The sequence below is a fragment of the Bison bison genome, unplaced genomic scaffold, assembly GCF_000754665.1.
Source record: "Bison bison bison isolate TAMUID 2011002044 unplaced genomic scaffold, Bison_UMD1.0 scf7180017864010, whole genome shotgun sequence".
Classification (NCBI taxonomy): domain Eukaryota; kingdom Metazoa; phylum Chordata; class Mammalia; order Artiodactyla; family Bovidae; genus Bison; species Bison bison.
In genome coordinates, this window is record NW_011494582.1 from 16,536 (window position 1) to 29,554 (window position 13,019).

Below are 13,019 nucleotides of genomic sequence, written 5' to 3' on the forward strand. Positions count from 1 at the left end.
ATGAACATTGAGGTGCATGTATCATTTTGAATTACGATTTTCTGCAGATATATGCCCAGGAGTAGGATTGCTGAGTCATATGGTAGTTACAGTTGTAGGCTTTTAAGGAACCTCCATACTGTTCTCCATAGTGGTTATAACCAGTGTACATTCCCACCAATAGTGAAGGAGGGTTCTCTTTCTGTACTCCCCTTCCAGCATTTATTTTTGTAGACTTTGATATTAGCTCTTCTGACCAGTGTGAGGTGATATCTCATTGTAGTTTTCATTTCTATTTCTGTGATAAACTAGTGATGCTCAGCATCTTTTCATGTGCCTTTTGGCCATCTGTATGTCTTTAGAAGATCTTCTGTCTCTTTTTGATTGGATTTGTTGTTTTTACATAGAGCTAATGAACTCTGTATATTTTGGAGATTAACCCCTTGTCAGTCACTTTGCAAATATTTTTTTCCCATTCTGTAGGTTGTCTTTTTGTTTTGTTTCCGGTTTCCTTTGCTGTGCAAAATGTATTACTGTTGTTTTAACTTATACTAGACATACAATTACAGTATAGTGTGTTTTGAATTTGACCTGCATACTTAATTTTACCAGTTAAGTTTTATACTTTTATATGTTTTCATGTTATTTCTTAAGGTCTCTTCATTTTAACTTGAAGAAATCATTTTAGCGTTTCTTATAAAACAGGTTTCATGTTCATGAACTCTGTCAACTTCTGTTTGACTGGAATGTCTTTATTTCGCCTTCATTTCTGAAGGACAATTTTGCCAGTATTTGTTTTGCTGAAAGTTGTACTTTTATTTTGGTTTCAAAGGATTTGTTAACAAAAGAAACTGCTTGTTACACACGAATAAGCAGTTTCAATATTTAATATTCAGTAATTAATTTGGCTTAATTTCAGTGTACAGTCATAAAAGAAAAGAAATAGAAACAGTAGAGAGAAATAATAGCATATACATCTCTACATTGGGCCAACACCCACGTTGATCTAGCATTGAACAGTGCTGGAAGTCCCACGTAACAGCAGTCTGGAGTCCTAACTGGGAAAGGGTCCTGTCAATACATCCACCACACAGGCCAGACTTCAGATTGCAGCTTTGGGAGCTGCTGCTTATGATCCTCGGCCACAAACTGATAACAGTTTGCATGCAAAAATGCAGTTCTGGTTTTTCTTTAACTTTTACAATGCTGTTTGTTTCATCTTGTGAGTCATAAAGTTCTTTAGACTCTGGGGGCCTGATTGAGTCCCCAGAGGCTTAAGAAATTCTAAGGCTGGATTGCCCCAGTGGTCCAGTAGTTAAGAATCAGCCAGCTAATGCAGGGACACCAGTTCAACCCCTGGTCCGGGAAGATTGCACATGCTGCAGAGCAGTTAAGCCCATATGCTACCACTACTGAGCCCATGCTCTGTAACACAAGAAGCCACCACAATAAGAAACCTGCACGTTGAAACTAGAGAAAGCCTGTGCAGCAAACAGACCCAGTGCAACCAAGAATAAATAAGTGAATAAATAATCAAATACAAAGCACTCGTTTAAAAAAAAAAAAAATCCAAAACCCACTCCCTTTCTTATCTGAAGTGCTGCTTGACTTGCTGGTAACGATTGGTGTTCATGCATGCAGGCAGGCATGTAGTCCGGGCAAGGTCAGAAGTCGGTTAGAGGTATTCTCCCCTACTTGCGAAGCCTGAACAAGGCTACCTTCATTTTGAATTTCCCAAACAGTGTTCTTGGTTGGCATTTGTTTTTCTTTTATCACTTGGATATATTAAGTCTTTCTCTCCTAGCCTGCAAGGTTTCTGCAGAGAAATGTGCTGATAGCCTTAGGGGGTTCCCTTGTATGTAATGATTCTTTTTTTTTTTTTTTTGCTGCTTTCAAAATGCTTTCTTTGTCTTTTTGTTTTTAATATTTTGACTATAATGTGTCTTGGAATAATCTCTGGCCTGATCTTGCTTGGGGTTCTCTGTACTTGCTCTTTCTGGATATCCGTATCTCTCCCAAGATTTGGGAACTGAAGTTTTAAGCTATTATTTCTTAAAGTAAGCTTTCTACCCCTTTTTTCTGTCTTCTGGGATTCCTGTGATGTAACTGCTCATCTGCTTGGTGGTGCCCTATAATTCATGTGGTCTTCTGTCCCTCTTTTATTCTCTTTTTGTTCCTATAACTGGCTAATTTCAAATGATCTCCATTTGGGTTCTCATTCTTTTTTTCTTCATGATCAAGTCTGTTGAATTTCTCTATTGATTTTCAGTTCTGTCCTTTTTTTCTTCAGCTCCACATCTTCTGTTTGATCTTTTTTCTTTTTCTTGATTAAATTTCTGATTTTGGTTTCTATTTCTTGTTTAAACTTCTGATTTTGTTCATGAATTGTTATTTTCATTTAGTTGTTTACTGTTGTTCTCTTGAATTTTACTGAGTTTCTTTAAGGTGACTGTTGAGTTCATTGTCAGACAAATCATAGATCTTCATTTCTTTGGGGTCAGTCTGGATGTTTATTAGTTTCTTTTGATGGTGTTGTATGTGCCTTATTTATATATTTATATGCTGTATGTAGCCTGGCCATAGTATCTGTGCATTTGAAGGAGTGAACACCATTTCCAGTTTTTACTGATTGGTCTTGCCAAGTGAGGACCTTCTTCTGTCAATTTTGATGGATACAGAGCTGTTTTGGGGTCTGTTGCTGGGACCATAGTCAGGGATTCTGGCACCTGGGTACAAGCCAGTCTTCTCAAAATCACTCTCCTTGGTTTTGGAATACACTAGGCTTTCAGAATCTTATATCTCAATCACAGAGCCCCTCACAAAGGCACTTTGGTCCTTGGACGGATTCCAAATTGTTGTTGCGTGGGGAATCCAGATGGGAGACATCTTAATTAGCAATCTTGCTATCATTACTCTTTTGTATCCTTCTTAAGGTATCGTCCTCACTTGGCTTCCTGGACACCACATTGTTGATTTTCCCGTTTCCCTGGTTGATCATGAACAATTTCCTTTGGTGGTTACTCCTTTTTCAAACCTCTTATGTGATGGAGTACCCCTCAACGTTCAGCCCAAAGGTAGTTCTCCATTTCCTGAGCTGCAGACTAGCATGTTCAACCACCTGTTTAAACCTCTGCTTGTTTATAATGGGTTTCTCAGAGTTAATAGGACCAGAGCAAACATTTTCTCCCTGCCCTTCGTACCTCAGATGTGCTTTTTCTCTGATCTCCCTTGCTCAGTTAATGTTCCCCACTTCCTGAGGTTGACTTAAGTTAGACATCATCCCTGATTCCTCCTTTTACTTTGTGTATTTAAGCTATTAAAAGTCCTTTCATCTCTATAATATGTCCCAAATCTTACCACTTCTCTTCATCGTCCCCACTGTTAACCTGATTCAAGCTTCTATCACCTTTTGTCATAAAATCCTAACAGGTCTCCCTGACTCCATTTTACCTCACTAAAGTTTATCACAGAGCTGCCAGAATCAGCTTTTGAAAAAACAAATCAAGTTTTATAAGTCTTAGAATATTCTAGCAGACTTAAAATATAAACTCCTCCCAAGGCTCTACGTGATCTAGGCCTCACCCTACTCTCTGACTGCACCGCCTTACTATTTCTTGAATAATATCAAGCTTTCCTCTTGACTTGAGGCTTTTATACTGGCTGTTCTCTTTGCCTGAAAGACTTCTTTCAGATATTCCCATATTCATTCCTTATCGTTCAGTTGTTTGCTTTGCTGTTACCTATTCAGACAGGGTTCCACATATGTTTGAGCAAGGGAGCACACAGTGTATATTTACATTTATTATACAACAGTTTTCCAGCAGATGGCAGTAAAGTATCTTGAAGAATGATGTCTTTTTATAATTTTCACATTGCCATATTGGCTGGCATTGACCCTGTTATCAGAAAATGCCTCTCTGATCACCCTATCCTGAATGTCCTCCTGCTGCTTCCTAGTTTGTCTTAACCACCTTATTCTGCTTTATTTTCTTCAGAACATGTGTTGCTATCTGAAGTCATATTAGTTTAATTCTTTAATCACGTTTTTTTAAACCACGTTTTTAGATGTGTTCTGTGTGAATTAGTCTTCCACTTTACTGATCTTCCCATCTTTGTTTTTTCTGCTTCATCTGTCCACCTCTTCAGGTCCTGTCTATCCTTAAGGTTCAAACTCTTGTGTGATCTTTTTCATTAAGTCTTTGTTGATTTCTTCCACTTTCCTAGCTGAATTGAGATTATTCTCACTTCTAAATTTGTGTAGCATCTCAGTTTCCAAAAATAACTGTACAACAGAGTCATTTGAGGAATTTTTAGGATATTCTTATGTTCCATCCCTAAAGACTCTAACTAAGATATGGGAATTGGTATTTTTTTAAAGTACAGCCTGTTACTGGGCTTCCTTGGTGGCTCAGTGCCACCAAATAACCTGCCTGCCAATGCAGGAGTCATGTGTTCCATCCCTGGGTTGGGAATATCCCCTGGAGAAGGAAATGACAGCTCTCTCCAGTATTTTTGCCTGGGAATTCCTATGGGCAGAGGAGTGTGGTGGGCTGTTGTCCATGGGGTCACAGAAAAGTCGGATACAGCTTAGCAACTGAACAACAATAACAGCAGCCTCTCCTTTGATCCTTACCAGGTTCAGACTTCTGTTGGAGTTATAGGTAACTTGTGCATACAGCTCATCTCCATTACCAGCATATAATCACGTCTAGAGTAAAGATTATATCAGAGTCATTATTGTTCCCCATATTTTTATATTTATGGAATTTACCCAAATATATATCTTTTAAAATAGTTGTTCATTTTGGACCTGGAGAAAGTTCTTCAGACGATGCAGTCATGATGAATACACCTGTGGTTAAAGCTGCCTTGGAAATGGGCTTTAGTAGAAGCCTGGTAAAGCGGACAGTTCAGAGTAAAATCCTAACAACTGGAGAGAATTACAAAACAGTTAATGATATTGTGTCAGCACTTCTTAATGCTGAAGATGAGAAAAGAGAAGAAGAAAAGGAGGAAGAGAAGGAAAGACAAACTGAAGAAACAGCATCAGGTATTTGGGAACGTTAGTCCCCTGCATTATTTCCGTTGAGGTCTTGTAGGACTGTCTCATGTGTTGCAGGACAGTGAGTATCCCTGTCTCTCCACTGACTGCTGGTGGCAGCCAGCAGTCATTTCCAAACCTCACATTCCCTTCACTGTGAGCAATGTATTACCCTAGTTGAGAATCACTGACTACAGTTATTTTTCTTTTTGAATGTTTTTTTCTCCCCAAGAAGATCCCTGATTTATGCTAATCAGAGGATTTTGTCATAATTTCTTTCTTGAGCTATATTGCCTTTCTCCCTCATACATTAACAGATCTAAACTGTTTGGAAAAAGTAAGATTTTAAAGCTGGGGGCCTGTCTCATTTCTACTTTTTTTTTTAAAGTTCCTTTAAATCATATTCTTAACATGGCATTTTACTGTCTAATCCTAGCTTAGTGATCCTTATAGAAAAAATAAAATCCATGATGAAATTCTAGGATTTGATAAGCACCTCCCCAACACAAAGATCATAGGGAATTGATTTTGGTATTCATCTTTATTGTGTTAAGCTTCAGACTTCCACAACAAGTCTTCTGAGTAATCATTCCTTTAACAGATACTAACTGAACATGATCACCTGTACCAAGTACTGTGCTCCCCATGGTGCTTGCTTTCAAGGAGCATAGAGACTAGCTGTGGAAACCAGTATGCAAAAAGATAGGGTTACAGGGCCAGTAGAACTGAAAGTTGCATACATAGTGTAAATTTGACTGTCAGACTGGAAAACACTTTTTCTGTTTAAGCTTGTAAGTAATGATAGGAATAGTTTGAGAACTGTATCATTTGGCCGTGTAGCAAAATGTTTAAGGTCTGATTTCTAGTTGAGACAAATTTGTGTTTAAATCCTGGCTTTGTCAGTTACCAGCTTGGTGATTAATTTAACCAGAACTCTTGTTTTCTCATCTGTAAAACAGGGATGATAGTACTACAAATTGCATGGGGCAGCTATAGAAATTAAATGAGAGGTTGCAAGTAAAACAGTTTAGTGCCTTTACCTAGCACATCAAAATTTTTTTTAAGTATATTGCCTTGGGAAGTGGGAGGGTCTTTGTGCAAGAAAGGGCCCAGGGATAGTGAGATTATTAACCAGAGGGCAGGAGGAGAAGGGGACCACAGAAGATGAGATGGTTGGATGGCATCACTGACTCAATAGACTTGAGTTTGAGCAAATTCCGGGAGATAGTGAAGGGCTCCTGGAGTGCTGGAGTTCATGGGGTCACAAAGAGTCGGGCATGACTGACCAGCCGAACGACAGCAACAATAAAATACACGTTAAATGAAATCACTCTAATAAACCTGGACACCATAGTTTTGTGACTTTCTTGTATTTTGTAAAATTCAGAGAAAAGTCTTGAATTACAGCTTTGAAATTGTTTCTTAATAATCAAAAAAAGAATAGAGAGGAAGAGTTTAGGATACTAATAAGAGAAGATCATTAAAACACCTGACCGATATATAGATAAGAATGGGACATAAGCAAAGCCAGGAGACAACTCTTTTGTTAGTAGGGTTGGAAATGACATGGAGCTACAGCATCAGGTGAAGAACAGATCTGTTAGTAGTAAGGTGAATTATTAAGGCAGAAGGATAAATAAGTTGTGGGTAGAGAAGGGACTTTCATAATTTTGAGATGAATAGTGTGTTTCACTCCTTGGTGGTTGTTCAGTCACTCAGTCATTTGTGACCCCAAGGGAATGGTCTTTTTTTTTTTTTTTTTAACAACTTTACAGTAGACTTCTTTATTTTTTTATTAAACTTGTAAATATAGAGATGTACAAAATGCTAAAGCCTTTGACTGTGTGGATCATAGCAAGCTGTGGAAAACTTTTAAAGAGAGGGGAATACCAGATCATCTTACCTGTCTCCCAAGAAACCTGTATGCGGGTCAAGAAGCAATAGTTAGATTGGTTCAGGATTGAGAAAGGAGTATGACAGGGCTGTGTGTTGTCACCCTATTTATTTAACCTATACACTGAGCACATCGTGAGAAATGCCAGGCTGGATGAGTTACAAGCTGGAGTCAAGATAGACGGGAGAAATATCAACAACCTCAGATATGTGGATGAAACCACTCTAAAGGCAGAAAGGAAAGAGGAACTAAAGAACCGCTTGATGATGATGAAAGAGAAGAGTGAAAAAGCTGGCGTAAGACTAAATATTAAAAAAACTAAGGTCATGGCATCTGGCCCCATTACTTCATGGCAAATAGAAAGGGAAAAGGTGAGAATAGTGACACATTTCCTCTTCTTGGACTTTAAAATCATTGCAGATGGTGACTGCAGCCATGAAATCAGAAGACGATTGCTTCTTGGCAGGAAAGCTATGACAAACCTAGGCAGTGTGTTGAAAACAGAGACAGCAGTCTGCTGACAAAGGTCCGTATAGTCAAAGCTATGGTGGTCATGTACGATTGGTAGAGCTGGACAGTAAAGAAGGCAGAGCACCAAAGAATTGACGCCTTTGAACTGTGGTGCTGGAGAAGACTCCTGAGAGTCCCTTGGACATCAGGGAGATCAAAGCATTTAGTCCGAAAAGAAATCAGCCCTGAATACTTATTGGAAGGACCGAACAGCAACTTTTTCTTTTTAAGGCTGAAAGCAGGCAATTAAATATTGGTGATTGGGGCATTAAAAGAGGAAGTTTTTGAAAAATACTTCAGGAATTTATGCCTATAGTCTATTTAACAATGGATTTTGTGTGGTTTAAGGTTAAAGGAGAAAACATTACTTTAAAAACAAGACTAGGCTTGATTCGTGTGCAGTCTTTTTAAATTGCTATAAACCTAGACCTTTATAAAATATTGGTAGCCAACTCTGCCAGATACTGTGATAAATACTTCACATATGTCTCATTTAATCCTTACAACTCTTTGAGAAAGGTACTATTATTATGTACATTTTACAGATGAGGAAACTGAGGTATGTGAAGGTTACGGCACATAGCTACTAAGTGGCTGTGCCTGTGTGGGCAGCTAGGTTTGTCCTAACTCTGCAGCTCAAACTCTTCAGCACTGCTTACTGCTTTTATTCCCTGCCCCCCGACTCTGGCTCTTTGTTGCTGAACGCAGGCTGTTCTCTAGTTGCAGCAAGTAGGAGCTGTTCTCTGTTGCGGAGTGTGGGCTTCTCACTGCGCTGTCTTCTCGTCGCAGAACACTGGCTCTAGGCCCGTGGGCTTCAGAGGTTGTGCTGCATGAGCTCAATAGGTGCGAGGCTCTAGGGTGCCAGCTCAGCAGTTGGGGAGCAAAGGCTTAGTTGCCCTGCAACATGTGGAACCTTCCTGGAACAGGGATCAAACCCATGTCCCCTGCATTGGCAGGCAGATTCTTAACCAGTGGACCACCAGGGAAATCCTGCTTACTACTTCTTAAACATCAAGAGACTAGGAGACTTGATTCTACAACTGATTCTTCCTGTGACACTGGACAGGTCACTCATTCCTCCTGAGTCTTTCTTACCCTATCTGGAAATAAGAAACATTCATAACCGACTTGTTTCATTGATAGGATCTTTTTATCTAATGAGACAATTCATATGAAAATGCTTATAAACGTAATGTGATATAATGCAAAGAGAAGTCAGTATTTCATTGGGGCAAAGTATAGAGGTGGCATATTTATATTATCCTTTAAAATTCTCTTCCTACTTTCTGCAGGATAAAGCAGGATTCTAAGATAGGTTAAAAGATAAAATGTTACAGAAAAACCCAAACAAACTTTTCGGCCAACCCAATATATAGACTCAAGTAGGTTACAAAAACAGAGGCCATGTGTATACTACATACTATGCCATGGTGTAGTATGTATACTATATACCTACCAAATCTTCTGAAAGTTTTCCAAATGACAGACATTAAGATGCAGACAAGTAATTTTGTTCTTTTTTTCTAGCTCCCGTTTAGTGTCTGAATTGTTCATAGTGTTGGTTGTTAGTGACTATGAGTGTGGTTGGAGCAGTTTATAATCTATATATTTTTTCTTTTTTTTTTAACATTGAAGATGATTTGTCATTACTTCGGAGGAATAGAATGGCTCTCTTTCAACAGTTGACGTGTGTGCTTCCTATCCTGGATAATCTTTTAAAGGCCAATGTAATTAATAAACAGGAGCATGATATTATTAAGCAAAAAACACAGATACCTTTACAAGCAAGAGAACTGATTGATACTGTTTTAGTTAAAGGAAATAGTGCTGCCAACATCTTCAAAAACTGTCTTAAGGAAATTGACCCTACATTATATAAGAACTTGTTTGGTGAGTTTGTTGTACAATTATTTTTAGAATTGTGTTCATCTTTGTGTTTGATAAATTGAATCCAGTTAGCAAACTGTGTACATTTGTTCTAAAAAAGTGAAGTCTTTTATTGCCCAAGTAGCTTGGCTAAATAATATCCAATGATATATAACTAAAATCTATGTATTCAATACATAGTAGGGGAAAAATAATATGTAGTAGGCAAAGCAGTCTTGTATTTGGTAGAGTAATGCTTTAAAATATTTTTTTAATTGAGGTGTAGGTGGTTTACTGTATTGTGTTAGTTCCAGGTGTACAACAGTTATTTAAAATTTTTATAGATTATATTCCATTTATAGTTACTATAAAATATTGGCTATTTTCCCTGTGCTATACAATGGACCTTGTAGCTTGTTTATTTTATACATAGTAGTTTGTACCTCTTAATCTTCCTACCCCTGTTTTGCCCACCCCCACCCCCACTGGAAATAGTGCCGCCACTAGTTTGTTCTCTATATCTATGTCTGTCTTTTATGTCACGTTCACTAGTTTTATGTTTTAGATTCCACATATACATGATGACGTAGTGTTTCTCTGACTTATTTCACTAAGCACGATACACTCCTGGTTCCATCTGTGTTGTTGAACGTGACAGTTTTATTTCTATGGCTGAGTGTTAGAGTGATTTTTTTTTGTATGTTTTTCTTTCCTCAGTGGAAAAGAATATGAAGTATATTCCAACAGATGTTTCAGGTAAAACAAAATTAAGACTTGGGACCAACATAGAATATTACCCTTAAAAAAATTATTTATGTATTTATGTATTATTTTTGGCTGTTGGGTCTTTGTTCCTGTGCAGGCTTTCTCTAGTTGTAGCGAGTGGAGGCTGCTCTTCATTGCAGTGCACAGGCTTTTCATTATGGTGGCTTCTGTTGCAGAGCACAGGTTCTGGGGTGCACAGGCTTCAGTAGTCAGTGTGTGGGCTCAATAGCTGTGGTTCCAGGCTCTAGAGCACAGGCTCAGTAGTTAGGGTTCCTGGGCTCCAGAGCACAGGCTTAAGTAGTCGCAGTGCGTGGTCTCAATAGCTGTGGCTCCTGGGCTCTAGAGCACGGGCTCAGAAGTTGTGGTGCACAGGCTTAGTTGCGCCACTGCATGTGGGATCTTCCTGGATCAGGGATTGAACTTGTGTCTCCTGCATTGGCAGGCAGATTCTTCACCACTGAGCCACCAGGGAAGCCCCTATCCTTTTATTTTTTTAATGGAAGGTAAAGTAGAAACTGAATTTCACTGAGGTTTTTGTTGTTATAGGTCTGTCCCTGGAAGAGCAGTTGAGAAGGCTGCAAGAAGAAAGAACTTGTAAAGTGTGTATGGACAAAGAAGTTTCTATTGTATTCATCCCTTGTGGTCATCTGGTAGTATGCCAGGAATGTGCCCCTTCTCTAAGAAAATGCCCTATTTGCAGAGGTATAATTAAGGGTACTGTTCGTACATTTCTCTCATAAAAGAAAAATAAGCTGTATGTTAGCTTATGTATAAAAATCTTTAAAATATTGTCTGAAGTTGTTTGAAGTAAAAAAAGGAATTACTGACTCCTTAATTAGTAACATTTGTATTCTCTGCTTTCTTTGGTACTAATACTCGTGTTTCAAAAAAATGGTGTCACATATAATATTTAATCTGTTTATATGAAAAGTAAGGTTTATGTTTGAGCTGTGTTAGTGTACAATGTGCACACAGAAGTTAAAGGAGCAGTGTTAATGCTGTTATGTATCATTTTAGGAGTGACTGGATCTGGTATTCTTTCTGAAAGCTTTGAGTACTACTTTAGAGTACAGTTGAAAAGAACTGGAAACCAGGAACTCTGGAGTTTATCACAGTTAAAGTGCCAAATTCTTATTGGTTCTTTTTCAGTTGTGTTGTTTTTCAAATAGTGGTACAGTGTTGAGACAAGGTCCTGGTTCCTACTCAAAAAAAATATGCATAACAAAGTCTTTGAGTTCCACAGAACTGGGGCCCCCACCCAGGTGGAGGATGGTAACGTCAGGCTGAACACAAGATTCCTGGAGCACCGCTCCGTTGCCTCACCAGTAACCAATCAGGAAAAAATCATACACCCTGAAGCCCTCATCCCAAATGTTGCCTCCTGTTTCTGGGGACCAGTGATGACCATCCTGTTAGGTCTCCTGTTTGGCCCCTGTCTATTTCATCTCTGAGAGGAGCCAACAGTTTCAAGCTAAATTGCTGTTATTACAAGGTGAATGCTGGTTTCAGGCACAGAATACTTCAACTTAGATCAGGTAGAGAGAGACTTCTGCTTTGTTAGGCAGGCCTACGCCCATGCACAGCAGGAAGAAATTACAGAAGAAAAAGACCTCCGCTCCAGTTCCCAAGAAGGATCTTGATTTTGAAGTCTCTCAGCAGGGAGTTAGGGGAAGCAAACTGACTGAAACCGCCCACCCTGGCCAGGCACCATAATAACCATTTGCAAGACTTGTTTTACAACAGGAGATCCTGGTATGGAACACGGAACTAGTAAGCCACCACAAACCGGAAGGGTTCAGGAAAGGTCAAAATGAGACACCACATGTCCGACAACCTCCCAGAATCCTCACATCTGGCATCCATCTTGGCTGAACCAGGCGTGCACCGCCAGGAAGGACTCTGAGCCAGAATGATTTGGCTAAAGACAACCCGGAAACTAATCCCATCACCGTAAAACCCGAGACTGCCAGAGCAGTTCTCCTGGGTTCCCTCACCCTACTGCTCTCCACCTGGGAGCCCCTTCCTGATAAAATCTCTTGCTTTGTCAGCAAAAAATAAAATGGTGTCATATATAATATTTAACCTGTGTTTATATGAAAAGTAAGCTTTATGTTTGAGATGTGTTAGTGTACATATGTGTACACAGGAGAAGTTAAAGGAGCAGTGTTAATGCTGTTAGGTATCATTTTAGGAGTGACTGGATCTGGTATTCTTTCTGAAAGCATTGAGTACTACTTTAGAGTATTGTTGAAAAGAACTAGAAACCAGGAACTCTGGAGTTTATCACAGTTATATTGCCAAATTCTCATTGGTTGTTTTTCAGTTGTGTTGTAAGATAAGGATTTTTCTCTTAATGGTATAAAAGTTTTTCCCTAGTTTGTGAGAAACATCTTAATAAAAGGTCTTTAAAAAGACTACATCAATTCACAGCAGTTTTTTTGTTGTTCTGCTTTATAATTTCCATAAACTTTCATAAGGTTATATAAGAATGAGATAATGTACATAAGCATAGTACTTGTCACATTGTAAGCAGTTCAAATGCAAATTATTAAATTAAAAAACTGAATTCATAAATTACCAAAAAATGTTTTTTTAATAATGAATTTATGAGAATTTCTTTCAGATGACAGTATCTGTCTAGTTGCTTTGTATATTGTAGATACTATTTGAATTAAAAATCCATGTCAAACATTCTTAACAAAATTATGTAAATCTTCATTGGGATTTAAGAAAATAGTGTCATCATTTTGTTGTAGAGGTGGTGGTGGGAGGTTGAATACAGCTAATGGAAAGTATGTTCTTTGGGGCCCAGTCATATTTGACCTTTCCCAGATCTGGGTCTTTGACAGACTTCTGAGACCAAGTGAAAAGGAGGTCGAGTATTAAAAATTCTTATCCCCAAACTCCATTAGATTCTTTCAAGTAAAGTGTATAGTAGGAAGAAAGAAAATTTCTCTATCTTTT

At 38.5% G+C, this 13,019-nt stretch overlaps 1 protein-coding gene across 1 annotated transcript in view; it reads left to right on the forward strand.

Moving 5' to 3' along the window:
* The window catches only part of BIRC2 (baculoviral IAP repeat containing 2), a 15,862-nt gene extending 3,380 nt beyond the window's left edge, over window positions 1-12,482 (forward strand). Inside the window, exons 3-6 of the mRNA XM_010834071.1 lie at window positions 4,775-5,029; window positions 9,060-9,314; window positions 10,008-10,046; window positions 10,602-12,482. Coding sequence (XP_010832373.1) covers window positions 4,775-5,029; window positions 9,060-9,314; window positions 10,008-10,046; window positions 10,602-10,795 — 743 coding nt within the window. The 3' untranslated portion in view covers window positions 10,796-12,482. The remainder of the gene's footprint in view (window positions 1-4,774; window positions 5,030-9,059; window positions 9,315-10,007; window positions 10,047-10,601) is intronic.
* The last annotated feature ends 537 nt before the right edge of the window (window positions 12,483-13,019 follow it).